Here is a 22,433-nt window from a genome sequence, read left to right on the forward strand (position 1 = left end):
TCGCTATCTCGCTTAATAACTCGAAAACGATTAAGAGTTGGATTCCGATTTTGAGATATGTTGTTCAGTTTTTTGAGACGAACAAGGGGATATCTTGGTTGTCCCGGTACGCCACTCCTAAGTTGGCTTCCTCCACTTTCGGAAGGTACATATAGGTGTACAACCTAACACCATCCTGAAGTAAGATCTGAAGTTTTGAAAAGTGTCGTACCAGGACAAACAAGATATCCACTTGATCGTCTCGAAAAACTGAACAACATATATCAAAATTAGACCCCAAGTCTTTATCGTTGTGGAGTTATTGAGAGGGAAAGATTGCCCGCTTTGCAGTCTTTTTGCTGACCTTTGACCTTTATAAGTGTCCTAAAAAATCAGGCCCAGTGCCATTAAATCCGGCTTACTCTCAATATGGATTGGGTGAAGTTTCAGATTTAAAATAAATATCTGGAGTGATTAGTTCCAGAAAATGGTCAGCTTTGCAGTCTTTTTGCTGACCTTTGACCTTTATCAGTGTCCTAAAAAACCAGGCCCGTTGCCATTACATCCGGCTTACTCTCAATATGGATTAAGTGAAGTTTCAGATTTAAAAAAAATATATGGAGCTATTAGTTCCAGAAAATGCTACTCTACTTTTCTGTACTGTACTGTAATGTATGATACAATACTGTACTGTAAGCTGGGCCCAGTTGTCAAAGTGCCCACGTTACCCTGGAGGTGATTCTCCACATTGACCAATTTACATGAATTTTCTGCATATTCATAAAATCAGCTTAAACAAATGTTGTTTTAGTATAGCAAAAATTGGAGAATTGAAATTTGTTACCCAACTCAGTTTGAGTTAATTCCACTCAAAAAGTGTAATTTTTAACACTATCTGGTGTAATGGTTAAGTGTTTGGAGTTGTTTTAAATAGTTGATTATATCCAGAGTTGATTTCCACTCCCAAAGTGTAATTTCAACATTTTCTGATTTAAATGGTGTTCACACAAGTGTTAACCCAACTCATCAGAGATGTAATTAAGCTCCTCCTGCCCACACCTGCATTTCAGTTTGAATTGATTGATGAAGAGAACAGTTAGTTACACAGAACACAGAGAGAACAGCAACAGACATGCACGGTGGACAAGTCACATTTTCTTCAATGTGTGTTCTTCTAACATGATTTCATGGTAAGTGCAGACTTATTGAAATAATTACAAATGTGTGCTGCAGACTGCATTAATGTAGCTACAAGGAAACATCCACGGAGATGTAGGAGACTGTAGGCCTGTAGGTTTTACAAAATGTTTGTCTTGACTTAATGGTGAATATGTTACACAAACCATGGAGTCCATGGTCTGGCCCGACTGGCCGTTTGGTGCCAAAAATACAAGTTTATGCTGTAAACTGTAAAGGCTACAAACAGTGAACATTACATTATTCTTATTCACTCTAGAATTCTCATTGTGTTGCCTTCTGTGTAGAAGAATCACTGAACATTAAAATTAGACCCTGACTGATCTTCTGGTGGTAGTGTAAGGTAGGATGTTGTTGCTACTTTAAGATAAGATACTGTTATGGTACTTTTCTAATGTAGTCTCCAACTTTATCATGATGATTTACCATCATGACGGTTTTGCAATTCACAAGGGAGAAAACAAAAGCAGTTTTTGGTAGCCTACTATACTGCATATAGTTTTAAGCTTCATTTGTAGTTGTGTTCATTTACTATATATTTTATTGCAGGTCTGATTAAAAATGCTGGTCCAGGTACAGACAAATGCAGAAGTATGTGAAATTGGATAAAGTTGAAGGACTGCTTGATTTTCTGCAGTTCCATGAAGGAAGGTAACATTACGGTTACGCATATCATGGGCTTGGCACATCAAATTTGAACTCCTAGTCCTGGGGATGGGTTTTGTAAGGGAACATGTTCTAGGTTTATTTTAGCTGGACCACATACAGGCTATAATAGTAATTTGCATGACACTATCATGTCCTCCTTGCATGATGTAACATAAAGCTGTGTGCATGACATTGACAGTTTAAGTTCTGAGATTTCTTATGAGCCACGTATTTATTCATTTTCAGGAACACTTCTATGATGCCCACAGCAACACAGGTCTCCCAGGAAGTGATCCTGATGCTGCATCAAGTGAGTTGTATTCTTTTAACTTATTCTTCTTTTAACTTATATAATAATTGCAGTTACAGATTCCATCACTATATGATTGATTTGGCTAGATGTGGTGACCCGTCGGAACGGCTCCAAAATGTTATGGCCCATTGTGGCGACTGTGGCTCAATGATCCATGGGTCGGCGGTTCGAATCCCGGCTCCTCCTGTGTCCTGTCTACATGTCAAAGTGTCCTTGGGCAAGACGCTGAACCCCAAATTGCTCCCGATGTGCTGGTTGGTGCCTTGCATGGCTTCCGCCGCAATCGGTGTATGAATGTGTGTGAATGGGTGAATGTAATAAAAGCACCTTGGACAAAGGCGCTATATAAATGCACCATTTACCATGCGATTCAATCATAAAAATAAAATAGGTTTGGTATTTTGTGTAATCTTGCTTGTCGGCTAGGTGTGATGTGAAAGCATGAACTCTTCCTCAACTAATTCTCTGGTTCTCTCTGTTGTGACTGTCCTTAGCCTACGGCCCAGAAATGGCCTCCCTGATGATGATGCTGCTTCATCTTCTTCCACCATCACCTTGGGGCCCGAAGTCTCCAAAGGTCAATCCCTGTGATGTCTTTAAGGGAATGATATTATGGAGATTTAAAAATAATAATAATGTCAGTCTTCAGGGATGTGATTTTCATTCATGTAAAAGTAATTCCTCCTCTTCTCTTCTGAGAAATGCTGCTTTTCCTAGACTTCACTGCTGTGTTTCATTCTTGTTTTATAACAGCCCTGTTACGCTCTATCATCAGTGTGAAGTTTGACCTGATGGTCAAGATTTAAATGATCCCCTGAGCAGGCAGGCTCTATTAGTTCAATGGTAAAAGAAGAGGAAAGAGGAAAATTACTTATTTTCTTTCAAATACACAGATGTTCACACCCCATGAAAACTTTGAATTAGTGGAGATTTAGTTTTGTTTTTGTCACATTCCTAAGCCAATCATTTGATGACCGGCGGAGTCTCTGGTAGGATACATTCCATTTTTAGGGTGAATGATATATAAGGGATAATGTATGAATAGGTGGTCATTATTGATAGATAAAATCACAGATGGGGTGATTTATCTATAAACAATGACCACTTAGCCATACATTATCCCGCTTATTACACAGCTACTTAATACAAAATAATAAATTGACCCAAAAGTGACAACAAAACTAAGTGTTTCCTTGCTTACGCCTTACGGTAATGAAAGTATTCCAAGTTGGCCCTGCAGAGCGCAACGAGTCGCCTCGGAAACAAGGAAGTGAGTGATCAAATGAAATACATTTTCGGGTACTGCATCTTCTATTTCTCGCTTCAAATGTCTTCAAAAACATTATTGAGAGCAATGTTTAGTTACGCTTCAATCATGAAAATAAAATAGGTTTGGTATTTTGTGTAATCTTGCTTGTCGGCTAGGTGTGATGTGAAAGCATGAACTCTTCCTCAACTAATTCTCTGGTTCTCTCTGTTGTGACTGTCCTTAGCCTACGGCCCAGAAATGGCCTCCCTGATGATGATGCTGCTTCATCTTCTTCCACCATCACCTTGGGGCCCGAAGTCTCCAAAGGTCAATCCCTGTGATGTCTTTAAGGTAATGATATTATGGAGATTTAAAAATAATAATGTCAGTCTTCAGGGATGTGATTTTCATTCATGTAAAAGTAATTCCTCCTCTTCTCTTCTGAGAAATGCTGCTTTTCCTAGACTTCACTGCTGTGTTTCATTCTTGGTTTATAACAGCCCTGTTACACTATCATCTGTGTCTACTGGCTAGCATATTGGTAGTATGTCCACTCGCAGAGTGCGATGTAGCCTACTATAGAGAGAGTGGCAAGATATTCACATCTGCACCTTAGCTCGTGTCTAATGTTTCCTTATCTCAACCCTAGTTATGCTGCAGTTTGGAAGAGCATCTACGCAACCAGGAGAATGCACGGCAGTACCTCCTTGCTGTTGGGCGTCAGAAGAGCAAGATCGGCAGCTTCTACATCGTCATGGATCAGCACCTCATCCCATGCCAGGCAAACCGTTCACTCGGGACATTTGAACTTTCAAAGCACATTTTGTGTTTAATGTGTCTTCAGTGATTTAAATAGTTTTTCAATGTAATGGGTGCCGGGGCCTCGGGGTGGTCTTTTTCCCAGGGACATGTCATGTGTCCGACTTCAATGACAACAGAGTACAGTATTGCATCCCAGGACCCCTGGAGGGTGACATGATTGCATCCTTTCTCAATTTAGTGAGTCTAGGATGCAGGATACAGGCTATTTTATACTGAGTCTTACTATGCTGTATTTGTGATCTTCTACACATTCCTGAAGACGATGATGGGAAAATGAGAGACACCCAGAGTTGTGGAACTGAGAGCCCTGCTGCTGAACCAGACCATAATGGCATTCTTTGAATTGAAGTGGGTAAAGTTATTCTCAGCCAGGCTGACATGCAGGTTTTTACATTGTTCATAGTGTTGAGAAAAGACCACATTTATTTTTGTCAAGCTATTTACAGAGAAGTTTGAGCATCATTCAAACATTACGAATGAAGTTATATATATATATACAAACCTTCATCTGAAACACTGTACCCGAACATCAAACGGTGTAGAACATTTCAGCTCAGACAGTTTCATTATACACCTTGCCTCACTTCTTGATACTCTGAATGCATGATGCTCATCAAAACTTCTCTGTAAATATAGCTTGCATGACAAACAATAAATGTCCAGTTGTCTACTCGACACTCAAGTTCAACCCAAGAAACCATAGATTTTCATTGTTAACCCCATTCTCACCACTGAGGGAAAAAAGGAGGTTTCCCCGTGATGCACAAGGGCCATATCATGCATTTTAGCCAGTGATTTTGTTATATATTTTATTCTTATAATCTTGTGTTTAGCTTCAGACCTCATACACAACAGTATGCTGTAAATGGGCCAGTTGTCCTAATAGAAGGATAATAGATCATAAAGTGATGCTTCAAGTGCTTAAATAGTGTTTATAATGTTGGAATGAATGACAATTAATAAATGTTTTAAACTGATTTAAAGTGTTATTTGACTAATTACTTCAAGAAGAAGGAACTCTTGTGCTAGTGTTAAATGTTGAACTATTTCCAAAGTGTTAATTTAACTCTAGACAGTGTGGACATATATAGAGTCTGAAAATGAGTTGAAATTGACTCTGTGAGAGTCAATTCATTAACTCTGGTACAGAGTAAACCTTTAACTCAGAGCAGTGTTATCTAACTCTGGTACAGAGTAAACCTTTAACTCAGAGCAGTGTTATCTAACTCTGGTACAGAGTAAACATTTAACTCAGAGCAGTGTTATCTAACTCTGGTACAGAGTAAACCTTTAACTCAGAGCAGTGTTATCTAACTCTGGTACAGAGTAAACCTTTAACTCAGAGCAGTGTTATCCAACTCTGGTACAGAGTAAACCTTTAACTCAGAGCAGTGTTATCTAACTCTGATATAGAGTAAACCTTTAACTCAGCACAGTGTTATTTGTCAAAACACTTTAACTCTGATAAAGAGTTAAAGAAGGAACTCTTGGGCTAGTGTTAAATGTTGAACTATTTCCAAAGTGTTAATTTAACTCTAGACAGTGTGGACATATATAGAGTCTGAAAAAGAGTTGAAATGGACTCTGTGAGAGTCAATTCAACACCAGACTTTTTGCTGTGTACACTCTCTTACTGGTTCTTCAGTTTATATTTTTGACACCTAGTGATTTTATATAGCACTATTTGACACACACACACACACACACACACACACACACACACACACACACACACACACGCACACCCCCCCACACACACACACACACACACACACACACACACACACACACACACACACACACACACACACACACACACACACACACACACACACACAGTACACTTTCTGGTTCTTCAGTTTATATTTTTGACACCTCTAGTGCTTTTATATAGCACTATTTGACACTATTTGATAAAGGAAATAGGTGTTATAGCACAAAATACACTCAGATTTAGCACCATTTTTGTTTAGTGTGCCAGTGAATGAAATGTTAATGCAAATCATTAAAAGTATCTGGTTCTTGAATGGTGATTACAGCTATTACTGTAACTGTATATGAAAGATTTAATTCAGTGGAAGATGCACTGAAGATGTAGGTTTTAATATGCGTCTGTCTGTCCAGCAAAGCAAGCCTCAACTCCAACAGACAAGAAACCAGTGATTGGCAGGTATAAGATAGTGGATTATGTAAATATGGAGGATGAAGCGGTGGGTTTGTTTGCTTCTCTGGAGTCTGATAAACAGGGGGCAGAGAGATTGGAGCCCTGGATCTATTCAGCGCCTGCCCGCCTGGCGACAAAAGACATGGCCCTGGCCACACATTCCTGCCTGATTCCGCTCCAGCACACAAGCTCAATCCCAGGGATTTCAAACCTTTCAAAGGGAGAAAAACGGCTACAATATCAAGTCCCTTCTAAGCGGAGGAACAGAGCTCTGCTGGGGTAGATATGGGTGGAGGGAGCACTGTCACTCAACCTTTTGAAACGCTTCCTGTCACCTCTCACAGGAAGTCGTTCGACTTGGTAAGCGACAGACCTCCTCTCCAATAGGAGTGAAATGTTGTCTTGTTTGGGTGGGCTCACCGTGGGGGGTTCTGGTGGGTTTCCATCCATTGTCACGTTGCAGTTTAAAAAGGCTTCACCCATTTTCAACCTTATCTTCATATAATTGGTCGTCATTATAAGATGGCACCAACTCCTTCCACTCGCTATGTGTCTCAGAGGTGGGCTGTGGACAGTTCTGAAACCTGTCTACCAGTGACATCATCAGTGGGGATTCCAACTAGCGAATGGAAACTACAGCCTTTCTCTTCCTGGAAAGTTAGCACGTTGAAATAGAAACCATTGTTCTTGCATCATTAAAACTAGTTTGAATCACTGGTAGGCACATTGTCAAATCCACAATCCACCTGTGAGACACTGAGCGTGTACAGAAATGGTACCGCCCTTGTGAGCATTAATGAGATCCCATGTATGGAGTTGATGTTGAAAAAAGGTTACGTTCCTTTAGCACAGTGTGAGAACTTATATAAGAGGTAGATTTGGCCCTTTAATTCCATAGAAGTTCTACTTAGTTATAGATAATAGCTGCCATGCTCTTTTACAATGCATCACTCTCATTAGACCAAGATCATTGAGGCAAAAGGCCAGCCATTAACATGAAAAAACAAAAACAGAAAAACATTCAGTGAGAGCAAAACAAGCTAGTGCTTAACTTCAACAGGAACAACTGATCATTGCTGCGATGCGGATGGAGTAGAGAAGAACTATCATCTTAATAAGACCATGACGGAAATTCGGGACCGATTAACAACTCAAGCAAGAAGAGATTGAAATAAGGGCTCTTCTGTTCTCTCTAGCTTATTTTGGCCTTGTAATGGCACTTGTTTAGTCTTTTGGAAACAACAGAGACGGGGGGAGAGAATAGGGCCCTCTAACGAGAAACCCCAATAAAGAGATTTCTCTGGGAACTCGTACCGCAGTCAGCCTGCATGTCAGCCTCACTATCAGCCGCCGTTTATCTCGTTTTCTACGCTCATTAATTGTGCACGCTGCCGAGCACAGACGCAAAGTGCTGGATATATGTTTGTGTGTAGAGTGTATGTGTACCTCCAGACAGCTCTTGGCGGACGGGCACACTTCAGACTGGAGTGTCTGGACTGTGGCTCTCTGTGCGACTGAGAAGCGTCTCTCTAATTAGAGGGGTGCACAGGACATCTCTATAGTGCATGGACAGGACTCTCTCTGGCTTTGTTCAGCCAGGCTGCTCCAAGGGCCGGGCCTGTCACTTTACTTTTCTATGGGACTGAAGACTATTGTCTAGAATAGTGTGATCCATTCAAAATCAGAGAAAGTTTTTTTTTTAACCACTTTCAACCTGGCATCCGATATTTTGTCATTATATTGTAAAAAAGAAAAGTCAGAAATTGCCAAGCTTGTATATGTGCTGTTTTTGCTATTTGTCAGAATGTCAGTATGGATGGCTAAAGTGGATGAGGTTTCTTGCATATCTCCACTAGGAGATATGAAAGCTATTCAAAGAGATGTGGGTCCAGCTGCATGAACAAATCGGGTTTTCAGTCTTTTCTTCCTCTTTTTTTTTTTTTTTTTTTTGTGACATTTCAAGAAATGCCAATATTGTGTCCTTCAATCTGACAGGGAGCGAATAAACTTCTGGTGTGAGCCATTTAAGGGGAGCGCGCGCCTTTGTTTGGCCGGCTAAGTTGTCACGCTACCTTAAGATGTAATTATTTCAAACTCATTTTTGCATAGAAATCTAATTATTCATTGAGATATAAATTAGATTCCACATTCAGGGAGAGCCGTGAACCCCTGACTCCTGCGGGATCCCATTCATGGCGGGGCTCTTTCTCTCGGGCCCTCTTTTCTCTGCGGACCACGAGATGGAGAGTGGCCACTGCAGCTGCTATTCACACGCAGCAGATAATTGTTAATGAAAAGTCATTGCGTGGCATTATGTTGTCCGCAGGATCATTGTTCATTTTCCCATCGCCATTGAGGACTATATGGAGGACCAGAGTGTTTCCTTTGAGTTTTGGTATTCTGTTGCCTGGTAACTAATAAAGGGCCAAATCATGCACTGTATTGGCCAAGATGGGCCGCGCGGGCTGGCCCTGCACAACAATGCCACGTTTGTAAAAAGGCGTTGATACAACTTAATGACGCTTGTTCAACAAAACATTAATGGACTTCTTCACGGTATAATATGGCATGGGATGCGACGTGAATGAGAGGGGGTTGCTCATACACTCTAACAAGTTTGTGTGTTTTCTGCCACTGCCTGCATGGGTGCAGCTCGAGGCGCACGGACGCGCGCGCACAATCTCTGCACACTCACGCATGCATGTCGCACGAACGTGCATGCAGACGCGCACAAACACGCATGCACGCGCGCGGAGACACACAAGTGAAGTTTAATGGTTTTCCAATGAGAGAGAAAAACAAACTCATATGGCTAAGGGCTGAATTGACCACGCTTTGCTTTTAATATCTCCCTATTATATGGTATATATACAGGTGATCTCTGTCCTTCGTGATGAGTAGTAGCTAAACTATGTATCTAAGTAAGTATAGCCTACTATTAGTGGGCCCGTGTCTAACTTTCTATCACTCCGGGCAGCGCACCCCCTTCGCAACACATGCAGACAGAGATGGAGAGAGTGAGGCAGAACTGACGTCCTGACAGAGAGCTTTATAGATTATTGACATTCTTTTTCCACGTCGGACGTCTAACGGGGGGAGACATGCTGTAAACGGCCCCATTTGTTGCGTCGGCCTCTTAAGCGAGGCGGACACAAACGTCGGTCCTGTCATCCCGAGCAGAATAAAGAGAATCAAAGGATTTCTTTCCCTTAAATGGACTAATTTTCTCCTTGAATTATGAAAGTAATGGCTAGGTAACAGCCTGTGCTCAGTACCCGACAGCTTAATGCCTCCTAAATCCTTCCACGTGGCTCCACTAGTCCTGGCAATTAGGCCTCATTATAGCCTCATAAAGGATCTCATTTGTGGGATTACTTAATAGACAATGAAATTTTATCGTGCAGAATTATGGAAAAATAATATCAGAGCTGGGATGGTGTGATGAGGGCGCGCGCCACGCATCATTCCGCCTGGCTTGTGCTCTCTCTCTCTCTCTCTCTCTCTAAGTGGTTATCCGTACCATAACAACTCTGTGCGCTTCTCGTGTCATACCCTGCTCAGTGCTCTCTTTAGTAGCCTACATTATAACAATTACAATCTACGTGACAGACGTGTTTGTTTTTGTATCAGTTGTTGTCGTCAGTATAGCTGCATGTATATAAAGTCACAATGCGACTCTTTCAAAAGACTATAGGCCAATTCAATTAATATGAGCAAGCTGCTTTGCCCTCCAATAAATTAGCTTCAGAATGGATCATTGCATGAGCTTATAACCAATCTAAAATAAACTGTTTGTTTGAACTTTGAAACTTAATTCGTTTCAAAATAAATTCCTTGCCTGTTTGTTGGAATTAGTCGTGTTTGACACAATATTCAAAGAGATATTGTTGTGCGCCTGATATTTGCACCATAAACCTGTGCTCAGCTCCTTTGTCTGGAGGTCCGAGGCGTTACTTAGCAGATGAAAGCAAAAGCTAAACCCACCAGTGACCCGTCCGGGGATCAAACTCGCTAATTATTGTCACAAGGTGAGGGATTAACGCATTTCTGAAATAGTTGCCTGTTTACCCGGCACAGTCTGGCTTTAATAAACACTTTCTAATTGTATCCTAATCGTTATCAAATAGCTGCACAACCCAGACTCGGCAGCAGTCCGATAATTCTTTAATTGTTGGACACGAAATGTTCCCAACCAGAGTAGACGCAAAGTGTGTTTAGGCAATTAGTTCTGAGCCCCACGGCTAATTTGGCTAAAAGTGTGTATAGTTTCATATAGATCTCTAGAGCTCCACCATCCAAGATCTGCTAGACTTATACGGTTCTATAGCCTACACATTATATACTTGTAACAAACAAACAAATAAACAAACAAACAAACACATAAATAAATAAACAAACAAATAAACAAACAAATAAAGCGTGTTCTAATTAATATCAATTTTGAATAAAGATAAAGAGAGGAACGATCAAATCTAATGAATTCCGGTGTATTCATAATATATTATTATGTTTATTTAGGCTTCCTGTCTTATTTCTCACTTAATAAAACTGAATTTGTTCAAAGCCGGCTTAAGCCAATAAGTTATGTTTATTTGCTGGTACTTAATATACCATCAAGCTGCAATTATAATTAAGCTTTTTCAAAATGATTGGCCACTCTATCACATTTAACATTTAAGTGTGTATATAGGCTATTGATCCGATCATCCGCCGATAATGCGCAGCCCTTTTGTTTGTCCTCAAGCATTTTCAAAACGTTGAAAAACAAAACAAGAACGTCTACAAATTGTGTTTGGCAGTTCGGAGAGACATCATCACGTGGTTGTGGGCCACTTGCAGCATAAACCGATGAAGCCGGGTGCACACGTGGGTGACGCTGCCAGGGCCAGCCCTCTTCTGGGTCCCTTTTGTTGAACCATCAAACATAAGCACCTTTTGAGATCCCGAGGGGTTCAGATGAGAAAGTGCGATCATCTTGCGCAAGGAATCAGGATCGACCACTAATAATCTGCACAGCCATGTCGAGGTCCTTCTACGTTGACTCTTTGATCATCAAGGACACGGTGCGGCCGGTGGAGCACCACCCGCACCAAGACTTCCTCATCCCCATCAGCATGCACTCTCCCAGCGTCATGACCGTCACGGCGCCGGCGTGTCCGTCCAGGAAAAGTGGGACTTTCTGCGTGTGTCCGCTGTGCGTCACGTCTCACATTCACTCTCCGCGCAGCGGCATTCATCCCATGCTGAAGAGTCCGTTTCCGGGCGCGGAGGCGCAGTACTGCCACAGAATAGCCCACCACCACCACCAGTCTCCGTTGGCCCACCCAGGACATCACACACCTGTCTGCACGCCCACCTACAGCGTCACAGACCCCAGGAGATACCACTGTCTCTCTATAGGTAAGTCCGCTGTTTATAGTCTGTCACAGGCTTTAATAGATCATACACTGCATGACTTTACTTAAATATTAAAACAACATATGTTTTAATTATACACTATACATATAGGCCTACTTAAAAAATGCCACCTGTCATTTTTTACGCATTTTACGCACGGCGATTGTTGGTGCTATTACATCACCGACGGACCGTAATCTTGTGATCTTGATGAGAAGTTGAGAACACCCCCCTCAAAACTGTTTCTATCCTCCAGGCGCTTCCGAGAACAGCCACATCCAGAATGGCAAACGGATGCGCACGGCTTTCACCAGCACGCAACTCCTGGAGCTGGAAAGGGAGTTTTCTTCCAACATGTACCTGTCTAGGTTACGACGAATCGAGATCGCCACGTACTTGAGCCTGTCTGAGAAGCAGGTGAAGATCTGGTTCCAGAACCGCAGGGTCAAGCACAAGAAGGAGGGGAAGGGCACCCAGCGGAGCGCGCACGGCGGTTGCAAGTGCACGAGTAGCCACACAGACTACCCGCGGTCAGAGGACGAGGAGTCTCTATCGCCCTCCGCATCGGAAGAAAAAGAGGTGTCGCCCATATGACAGCAAACTGAAAAGACTTCATTTCCACTGCTGGCACTTACCTTATATTATTCCCTGCTTCGGGGTTCAGACGTCGGGCAACCTCAGGGCCATGGACTGCTGCGTATATAAAGTATAGGACATGTTGGAGATGTCAATTGTACATGCCCTATATATAGCCAATATCTGTAAAAGAGTGAGTTGTGAATAAATGTTGCCCCTTTGTCATGGATAAAATATTCATAAATAATGGTATCCTTGAACTTGATGCTATATAAGGGTTCTTGTTATAGTGGTGTCATCCATATGCTATTCCACTCCTGTCAGTCTATGATCTATCTATAGGTCTTGTGCCATTGAACGTCTTAGAAACACATAAACCACCTGTTCGAAAACTATTTGTGCACGTGAATTTGTATGATATGTATATTTGTATTTATTATAATAAAACGTTTGGAAAGCTGCACCTGAGCATATATTTTGCCACTGCACTTTATTTGACAGGTATAGCTTATAATGATGAATGATGATCAAATGTGGAAATATAGGGGGAAACCAGAATGAATGTATAGAATGAACGGTTTATCTGTCAACCCTCTCGCTCCCTCTCTGTGTTTCTGTCTCTACACTGTGTAGAATATTCATCTATAACATATTATATTATATATTATTCTTATTATATATAACAAAACAAAAAAAACTTAAATAAAAAGTTTGGTTGATAACAGGTTTGAGACCATTTGCTTATATTACCATATAGCTGTAAACCTATATGGCCTGCTCAATTTCTCAAATATCAATGTCATATTATTTTCACATTTCAGTTGACCCTTTATTGTTTTGTCCAATATTTAGCCCTTATATATGCCCATTCACCTGCGTTCTCAAATTATGATGTATGGCAGGCTACTAGTACTGTAGGCTACAATAACCTTGAGAAAAGTAAGCTATTCCATATATTTTTATTCTCTCTCTCCCTCTCTCTCCATATGTGTGTGTGTGTGTGTGTGTGTGTGTGTGTGTGTGTGTGTGTGTGTGTGTGTGTGTGTGTGTGTGTGTGTGTGTGTGTGTATATATATATATATATATATATATATATATATATATATATACATATGAGAGATGTGGACCAGAAGTTTTGAGCTATCATAAACTAATATAATATTGGCTCGCCCACTGTAAAAATGATTATAGGCCTATGAGCTATAATTATGGTCCTGTTCGCGCTATAGGCTATTTTAAATGGATGAAGCAGGGTGTGTGTATAGCCTTAGTTTTCCCTGAGTTCTGACCACAAAAGGGTACCCGATTACGCCCCCGGGGGGACAGCCAATAGTCCATTAATGTTCGCTTTTTAAGAGATTTTGGTTGTCCAAAGCGAGTTTAATTGCGGTTTCGGTCCCATGATTATGCTGCCATTGCTTCAAAACCACAGAACAAGGATATATAGAACCGAGCAAAGGCTTTGACAGGTTAGATTGTCCTGCCTTGGGGCTCGCATTTAGCGCTGGACCCCCGACGGCTCTGGACTCAGAGGGCTTTGAACAGACAGCTACAGGGTTCCTCCGAGCGCAAGAGAACGATTTAGTCACTGTTTCATTAAGCACTATTTGAACCTTTCAACTTATGGTGAATTAAAGGGGGCATGTTCAAATGGACGGAATCTTAGGGAGGATTACGTATAGGACTCGGAGGGGCCATGTATTGGAAATTAGCTAACGGTTAATTTAACCCGTTTCTGTCGAGGCTGGGATACATTCCTAATTGAGAGAGGGGAAGCAGGTGAAAGTTTGGTCCCATGCATGCAGACCCATTCAGAGCAGAAATAAATGGTCTCCATTCACGTCGCGCTGGTGATCATATATGATTGAGGGAAAGCCACCTAATGAATATATATTGAAGTTCCTATTAATCGAATTAGAGCTCACCCCTCGCAGGTGTGAACGTGAAAGACCACCGCCCCATTAAAAGTGATTAACAATGGTGTTAACTGCAGTTTGGAGAATGTCCCCCTATTCAGGCCCCCAGAGTCTGACCTCGAACTGTCAGACCACAATAATGGACTGAACTGAAGCTCATTTTGAGAGGTCTATTAGACCAGTGAGCCATGCAGCGTTGATACACACAACGATAATATTGGCGTTGTTATTAAAATGTTACCGGGTGTATAGCCTTATTAGCCTATGGGCACTGCGGATTGCGGAATGTAAAAATGTAAATGGGAGGGTACCAGGCTACCTATCTACACCCAACAAGAACACTCGTGCACGTCGCCAGGCCTCATTGAAAATGTGGCAATTACGCATGACAAAAGACAATTAATAAGGGCGCTTTTCAACCGGTTGCAGCTGCCTGTCCCATGTGGAGATATAGGCTAGGAGGTAGTCAAGTGCCACGGTGGATAAAAATGGAAACAAGTTGTGCCTTTGCGCGAGGAGACCTCTCTCTCATGAATCTGCAAGTATATAGCCTATAGGGTTGCAATTTTCGTCAAATTGTGAACTTGCAGATCTTCATATGTATATCTCCTCAAAGTTTAGAAGTATAGGCCTACCTAGTAGGCTACCTAAACATATACCTGCAATGATCAGGCCATATTGCTGGTAATTGACATATTCCAGACACAACTTGTGTCTGAAGGCAGCCATCACCATCACAGTGTCAGTGAATGCGCGTCCAATGATAATCCGTTTAACTACACTCCTTTTTAGATTAGGCCTATAAGATTTGAGTCTTGTTTTGTCTTTTTTTTAAACGTTATGTCTATTGAGCTTTTCCCAGCAAGATAGATGAACACGTGGCAACACTTATGTTTGTCTTTTCTTTCCCCCCCGTCTTTTACAGAAAATGTAAGTGACCCATATTATTATTGTTAAGCGATGGACACTTTCTATACGGCTTAGGCCTTTACTTGAGTCATTACACTTTACTATACTATACTATACTTTTACTCCACTATAAATATTGTAGTTTTTATATGCCACTATTTCACAGCTTTTGTTATAGTAGTGATATTATTAAACAAAACAACATTATAACTAAATTATTAGGCTATTAAACTACAGAAGCACATAAAGTATTGGCCCAATTAAAATTGTCCCACCTTTACCCTGATGCAACATTAAAGTGAGGAACGCCTATAGGCAGGCTACTTAGTTTATTATAATCAAGTATTTTTTAACTGAAAAAAATAAATAAAGTGCATATATATAGCCTATTATAGTACTTGTAATGTAGCAATGTTGTAGGGCCTATAAATAATCTAAATGTTAGCCTATAGTCAGTATAGTATACTGACGGCTGCAGGCTAAGACATCTGACGTATTCTCCCACTGCGACGACACGCGGGGACACTGTCCACGGCGGTGTATCATTTCAGCACGCTGGACAGCTCCCAGCTCAGAGGCTCAAGGTCGCCCCCGCGGTCCCTCAGGAGGTGACTCTTGGCTCCTGAGCCCCGAGGGACTTCCTCGAGGCCATTAAAGTGACGGCTCTGTTGGGTGTTGACTGGTGGGCCATCGGGTCAATTTGTTGCCAGAGCTCTGGATACTGTAGAGTCGGGATCATCAATTAGCCATGGCCCCACCGGGTGAGCTCAGCTGTAGGCCTATATGCCCTGCATGGCTGCCACATGATGCTCGTATCTGGAAAATAAAATAAAACACATTATTTATCAAATTGATACAGTATATATAGCGTATAGTAGCCTATCAACTCGCACGAGTGCGATCTGTCCTAATGGCACAGACACAGAAGGCAGATTTGTGATGTGTGTGTGTGTGTGTGTGTGTGTGTGTGTGTGTGTGTGTGTGTGTGTGTGTGTGTGTGTGTGTGTGTGTGTGTGTGTGTGTGTGCGCGCGCGCGCGAGCGTGCGTCGTGCGTGCGTGACAGACAGACAGACAGACAGACAGACAGACAGACAGACAGACAGACAGACAGACAGACAGACAGACAGACAGACAGACAGACAGACAGACAGACAGACAGACAGACAGACAGACAGACAGACAGAGGTTCCAGTGCGTGCGTGTGCGTTTTGCAGCCTTTTGCTGTGTTGCATTGACATAACATATAGCCTGTGTGTATGTTCATCTTCATTGACATAACATATAGCCTGTGTGTATGTTCATCTTAAAACTTATGTTGATTACTGTGGTTATACTTTATACTACAATCTGAATAGCAACATTGTCTATTGCCCCCTTGTGGACAATATGTACAGCTGAAGAAACAAGGGAAGTGATGATTGGCCCTCAGGAATTTCCTCTCCATGACGTGCAATCATTCAAAATGAACCACATTATGGGGCCACACCTGACATGGAAGGAAACGGCATGGCTCTTTGGAGTAATAATAACAAAAAACATCGCATGGATGCACCTGGGACGTATCCTCAGTGATGTATCCTGAGGTCAACGGGGTTTCGGGTCTCGCAACATCATACCCCTCACTCAGGCGACCCAGCCGGGAGTGATCAAGTCCCGACTTACGTCCCAGTAGCTACCCTCAATCAGTCCCATTAGGGCAAAACCAGGGGCACACAATCCGTTGGAACTACTCCAGAACTACTCTGCCAGGGCTTGGAGGTACACTTCTGGCACATGGAGGGACTAGGCTCTGTGGGTTGTCTCCTGTCCGGGCCCCTTATGTCTCACCAGGTCCACTCCTGCTCCCACCAGAGCGTGGACCTGTGCGTTGTACCAGAGTCCCAGCACCAGACAGTTCATTCAGGAGTGGTGGGCAATGGTTCCGCAGGGTCATGGTACTGCGGTTCCGCTTGCTGCTTGCATAGCCCTCCTAAAGGCCTCTTTGGAGTAACATTACATTATATATTACTAAAGAGTCATTCAAGGCATTTAGGCTGCAGTTTGTAGATTAGATTTGTCTTGATTCTTCTTGACTGCGTTTTGTCATGTCACTAGTAAAGTCGCCAGCATGTGCATAATGTATCCACCTGTAACTCATGCTGCCTGTAAGAGTGTAAGTATACTGTTCAAACTTCTTTGTACTAATGTTTTGGGCAGGTTGGACAATTAACGAAAACAATCCAGACGAGAAAAGACTCCAGTGTTAGGGGAAGCTTAACCCACTAAAATGTGACTTCTTTTGTTTGGAGAACAAGGGCCACTGTTCTTTTGGCGCTTCGTCTTTAAAGTGGACATGTGGAAGTAATTCAGAGAGAGAGAGAGAGAGAGAGAGAGAGAGAGAGAGAGAGAGAGACTGAGAGAGAGAGAGCGAGAGAAGGGGGGGGGGGGGGGGGAGGAGACCTGAGCCCCTGAGCGCCCCGGGGCTTTACTGCACACAGACACCGGGCCGATGCCCCGCCTCACTGCGCTAACATAGGTGATTCATAATGGGCCATTATTCCAGTCAGAACCCCGGGGGTAAGAAGGGACTGCATGGGGTAAAAGGCAGAGGCCTGCATGCAGAGCAGAGGGAGTCGACTCGATAAGAAGCTGACGCGGATGATGTGCCGATAAACGGGAGGGCCGCGCTTATCGGTGTCCTCCTGTGTTGCACAAAAGAAAAGTTTGATCCGTTCCAGAACCAGAATCCATATAGCCTATCTGATTTTGCAGGGATGATCCAAGCGCTTTATGAGTGCGAATATTACACTCAGCTCAGTCAGTGACTGAGGAGAACAGAGGGAGAGAGATGGGATTGGGGGGTGGAGTGGAGGAGGAGAGTGGGAGTGGAGATGGGTGTTTAGGACATTAATGGTGTTGGAGCGCCCTCTGTGAGTTCCACGTTTTAATGTTTCAACTTGTGAGTAGGCTACTGAGTGAGCGCTGCAGTGCTGACTGGTTTTAGTTTCAGCTCTGCTCTAAAAACCCACTCCTATATGCATGCATTCATTTGGTTTTAAAGGGAAAAGTCTTTACCAGACAACATTTTACGATAATACGAATATGCTATTTAACATTATTATTTAGCATATACTGTCTGCATCAACAACATAACAAATGCGGTGCAGTATATAGGCTACGATTATAATAAGAAAAATCCATTGTTTAAAGGTTTTCTCCCATTGTGCAACTTTCCGTTTCCTCAAAATTAAGATGATGATGCGATCTTGCAATTTTGCATTCGAACAAACAGACCATGTAAACGACACACTATAGGGCTATGGCTTGAACTCAGTGAGTAGAGAAATTCGATCCCTTCACTAAAAGAAGGAGACTCTTATTTTGAAAGGACGCCCATAGTTGGAAAGCAGCTAAGGAGAGGGGGGTCATTTCCTGAGAGTTATTTAGTTTGAGCCAGATGATTAGTTTTTTTGGAGGGGGGAAGAGGATGGACTGTAACATTGAATCAATTACAGGTCGCTGTAGCTCCAGCGCATTTGTGAAGGCGGTCGTGGATGTAGACGGAGTGGCGCACAGTACACTGAAGGATTATTATTCACTGCTGTGAAGCAGGCGCGTTTTGGAGCGCTTAATGCTCCATTCCCGTTCATTCTGGATATATATACCCCAAAGGAATTAATACGAGGGATTTCCTAAGGTAATTTAAAAGTAATTGCAGTCAAGATGAGTGCATTCTATTATTAGGTGTGCGCTATTAAAACTTTGTTGTTTTAATAGATTGCGCACGAAGACCAAAGGTTTCAAGATAACATTGAATATTTTTTTCTATAAGGAAAAGTTTGCGCAAAACTCCTTTCTTTCTTTTCTTTCTTTCTTTCTTTCTTTCTTTCTTTCTTTCTTTCTTTCTTTCTTTCTTTCTTTCTTTCTTTCTTTCTTTCTTTCTTTCTTTTCTTTCTTTTGTTTTATTTACTTCGGGAATAGTTTGGCACTTTTTCGTTAAGAGTTGTGTTATCCATGCACCATATGGCCTCACGTCCGGATGACGGGCAGGGAGAGTCGCTGACTCGGCTGGATGAAAGCGCTCGTCTTCGGCCTCACAGCTGGAGGTGTCACCTCGAAGACTGAGGCACCATTGTGGGATGCTGCCTGCCACTTAATGGGAAACACATTGGAAATTACACTTCACCTCGCTTTCTCCATTCCCCTGCACTTGGAATGCGGTGGAATTAAATTGGAATATCTGCACAGGAATGGCCCGTGAGTGACTGCAAGCTTCATGGAGTTGAACATGGAAAGAAGAATTCTATTTGGAGACTCACAATCAAGCCACTCCGTTATAACTGCCATTTCACTGAGGAATGTTTCCCGCAGTTCAATTGTGCGAAATGTCGCACATAGACTATATAAAGTATTTTCCTGCAAAAGTATACGCAAAGAAATAAAACTTTGTCTGTTTAGACGCCCGTATATTTGTAATCCCATAAACCCTATTGTTCACTATCTGCAATCAATCACACCTATTGATAATCAATTGCTCAGTTGCCGTATTGATTGCATGTAACCACTGATCTCATGAGGACAGTAAGTTGAGAGTCTTGAGATGAGACCCGATTTCAGCTGTTGCTCAAGTGCACCATTGTCCAGCAGAACGATTTGATATCTGCATGGGACATTTGTCGAGGCTTTTGGTGGGAGACTAGCGTCCTGTCTGCCCTGTTTTCTGGAGGGAGCGGAGAAAACAGGGTAGACAAGACAGTCTAGCAGTCGAATCTATGTAGGCCCACTCATTCTGACAGGAATATCCTAGAAAATCCTCCGCCAAAGCGCAAAATCCTCACTGAAATGACTTGTTTAAAACAAGGCGTGTGCACAAACATGTCAAATGGGATTAGAGATTTGTCAAGGGATTCCCACGCGACTATGCTTTTCAGTCTGTTCCGTGGAGTGGGTCGACTTAATTATAGAGTTTGAATGAACAAACCCAGGTTGTGCCATGCATAATTATCCTGTCCGGATGAGCCCGACCGAGGAGCCACAATGATATTTCTATGAGCAGACAGTTTTGTAACCGTAATTTACTGCCTGAGGGTATTATCTAATGGAGATTTCAAATATCTATACTGGCCCTGAACACAACAGCGAAGAGACGATTTACGCACTGGATTATGAGATGAAGCAAAGTTCAATGTGACATTTCAAAGTCACAGCAAGGCATACGAGTACGACGTGGAATTATACTAACAATATCTGAGTCCAATTGGTCTGATTTTTACATTAAAGACGTAAAAATTGGACCAATTAATGAAATCATGCATTTTCAGAGCTGTGCGCATTGATTGAGCGCTGCTTAATGGGAAAGAGACGCTCAGCCGTTGATGCAATCCAGGCGCAAAAAGGGTCTGAACATCACAGGCAGATAAGAGCAGCGGAATGTGACAACAGACAAGAAGATGGCTAAAAGCATGGGCGCATAGTCACAAACATCGATTCAGCTTTAACATCTGACATGCATTTTGCGAATATTCCACTTTCCAGTTTAGCCCTTATGCCAAACAATGACCATTTCCATTGGTCTAATCAAAATATAGTACCTCACTTCGCGTGTAAATTAGAAACGGTTCTTATTAAACGACAAAAGGGGTTATTATTTTTCCATTTAGTTTCATTTTGGACTGGAGAGGCATTGAAGAAACCAGCAGCGAAGTCAGCGGGAGATTCCAAGGACTGTCCGAGTCACTCAAGATGTGGACTATGTCGCCCTCTAGCGACGGAACCTACATTCAGCTGGAGCGCATCTGGAGGAGGACTTGGTGCGCAGTTGCGCACACAACATAAGTTTAGTCCAAGAGCCAAATGTCCCCAGAGAGCAAAGCCACAGCGTCTCCACCAGCTCCAAACTAAACACGCACCACAGGCACGATTTGAACGCGCCAGACGAAGATTAAGTCCACAAGTCATGGATTTATTGACCAAAGAGCAATTATCTAGATCTATTGAATGTGTTGTGACCATAGGTTGTGACAAAGTATCGTTTGCCTATAGGCCTATAGTGTAAATTAGATGTCCACTAGCGGCTAGCCTTTTAAACGACATACGACACACTTCTTTTCTCTTTAGGGAAGAACACCCGCGGCCATGGATGATATGAAGAGAGGTCTCCTCTTTGCTGTTGTCCTGCTGGGGGTCTTATCCGGTAAGAATGGAATTTCCTTTCGTTATTGACTAACCAATCCACTCTGGTTCTAAAAAGTGGGTCCGGGTGGTTGAAAGGCTCCAGGGGGCCAGCAAAAATGAGACTAAAACGAAGACCTATATTTTATTCAGCTATTCAAATTAAATCTGAAATAAATTGATCAAATTTGGAAATATCAAATCTGGTCGCATGGGGGTCCCTGGACCCTGGCCTATCCCGTATTATTGGCCATGAATTGATGTATAGCTTTAGCGGACATTGACATGAAAATGTTAGTTTTATAGCCTACATATGCTTAGCTAAATGATAACACTGCGCAAATAACGAATGCGTAAAAAACACCTTCTTCCAGCCTCATCCGCACTGTCACCGCCGACCATCATATCGAATGAAGAAGAGTTCGTCCTTCAGCGCATGTCCGTGTTCAACATCAGCTGCACGGGCAAGCGGAACGTGGTGTGGGTCGAGCCCCTGCCCGACAACACGTTCGTCTACCCCGGATACTACACCTCCACCCTGTTTATTTACAACGCGTCGGCGACGCACACTGGATATTACAGCTGCAGATATGAAGCAGACGATGAGGATGACAACGAGGCTGAAATCTACGTCTTTGTGCCAGGTAAAGGGCCGATTAACGCCATGTCACTATACTAGTTGTTTGTTCAGTAACGGGGTCCCTTTCTCTATAGCACTTAAGTAGGCCTAAACAGAAAATACATTTTCAGGTGTATGTAGTCTCTCAGGAAAGAGAATGGATAAAAAAGTGATTTTGAATTGATGACTCAAAGAAGTGAGCAGACACATTTGAAACTGGAACACTATAAAAATGTAATCATGGGGCCTGTCTCCCGATTGGATTAAATTGGCAACACACCTGAAAATGTCAAATGTTTTTAGAGCGATGGAGAGGCATTTTAACCCCAAAATACACTGCCTGTATTTGTATATGTTGAGAAAATGTGTATTAATGCTATACACTCAGAGTTAGGTTTATTTTACTGTGTAGATGTGGTTCATGTTCATGTCACTTGTCCTTTGCACCCATACACTAGTGCTAGTACTACACTACACAAATGTTTCTGAACAGC

The 22,433-nt window shown here is 42.4% G+C and overlaps 2 protein-coding genes and 1 long non-coding RNA gene across 4 annotated transcripts in view; all 3 read left to right on the plus strand.

Annotated features, from left to right (window-relative positions):
- The first annotated feature begins 1,717 nt into the window (after window positions 1-1,717).
- Window positions 1,718-2,730, plus strand: LOC310860422. The gene is made up of 3 exons (XR_014569382.1): window positions 1,718-1,827; window positions 2,071-2,134; window positions 2,632-2,730. It is a non-coding gene; the product is annotated as an uncharacterized lncRNA (long non-coding RNA).
- Window positions 2,731-11,390: 8,660 nt separating this feature from the next.
- On the plus strand, window positions 11,391-12,363 carry gsx2 (GS homeobox 2; the record flags this gene model as incomplete). The annotated part of the gene is made up of 2 exons (XM_083766391.1): window positions 11,391-11,772; window positions 12,026-12,363. 2 exons carry the CDS (start codon window positions 11,391-11,393, stop codon window positions 12,361-12,363), a joined length of 720 nt encoding a protein of 239 aa, XP_083622517.1.
- A 6,286-nt stretch (window positions 12,364-18,649) lies between these two features.
- Window positions 18,650-22,433, plus strand: part of pdgfra (platelet-derived growth factor receptor, alpha polypeptide) — a 29,985-nt gene continuing 26,201 nt past the window's right edge. The window contains exons 1-3 of one of the 2 annotated variants that reach the window (XM_083768140.1): window positions 18,650-18,846; window positions 21,267-21,342; window positions 21,695-21,964. In XM_083768140.1, the coding sequence (XP_083624266.1) occupies window positions 21,285-21,342; window positions 21,695-21,964 (328 nt within the window). In that variant the 5' untranslated portion in view covers window positions 18,650-18,846; window positions 21,267-21,284. The remainder of the gene's footprint in view (window positions 18,847-21,266; window positions 21,343-21,694; window positions 21,965-22,433) is intronic. The other variant, XM_083768141.1, reaches the window with a different exon arrangement.

This window comes from Protomyctophum parallelum, assembly GCF_964188405.1.
Source record: "Protomyctophum parallelum genome assembly, chromosome: 6".
NCBI classification, from domain to species: Eukaryota; Metazoa; Chordata; class Actinopteri; order Myctophiformes; family Myctophidae; genus Protomyctophum; species Protomyctophum parallelum.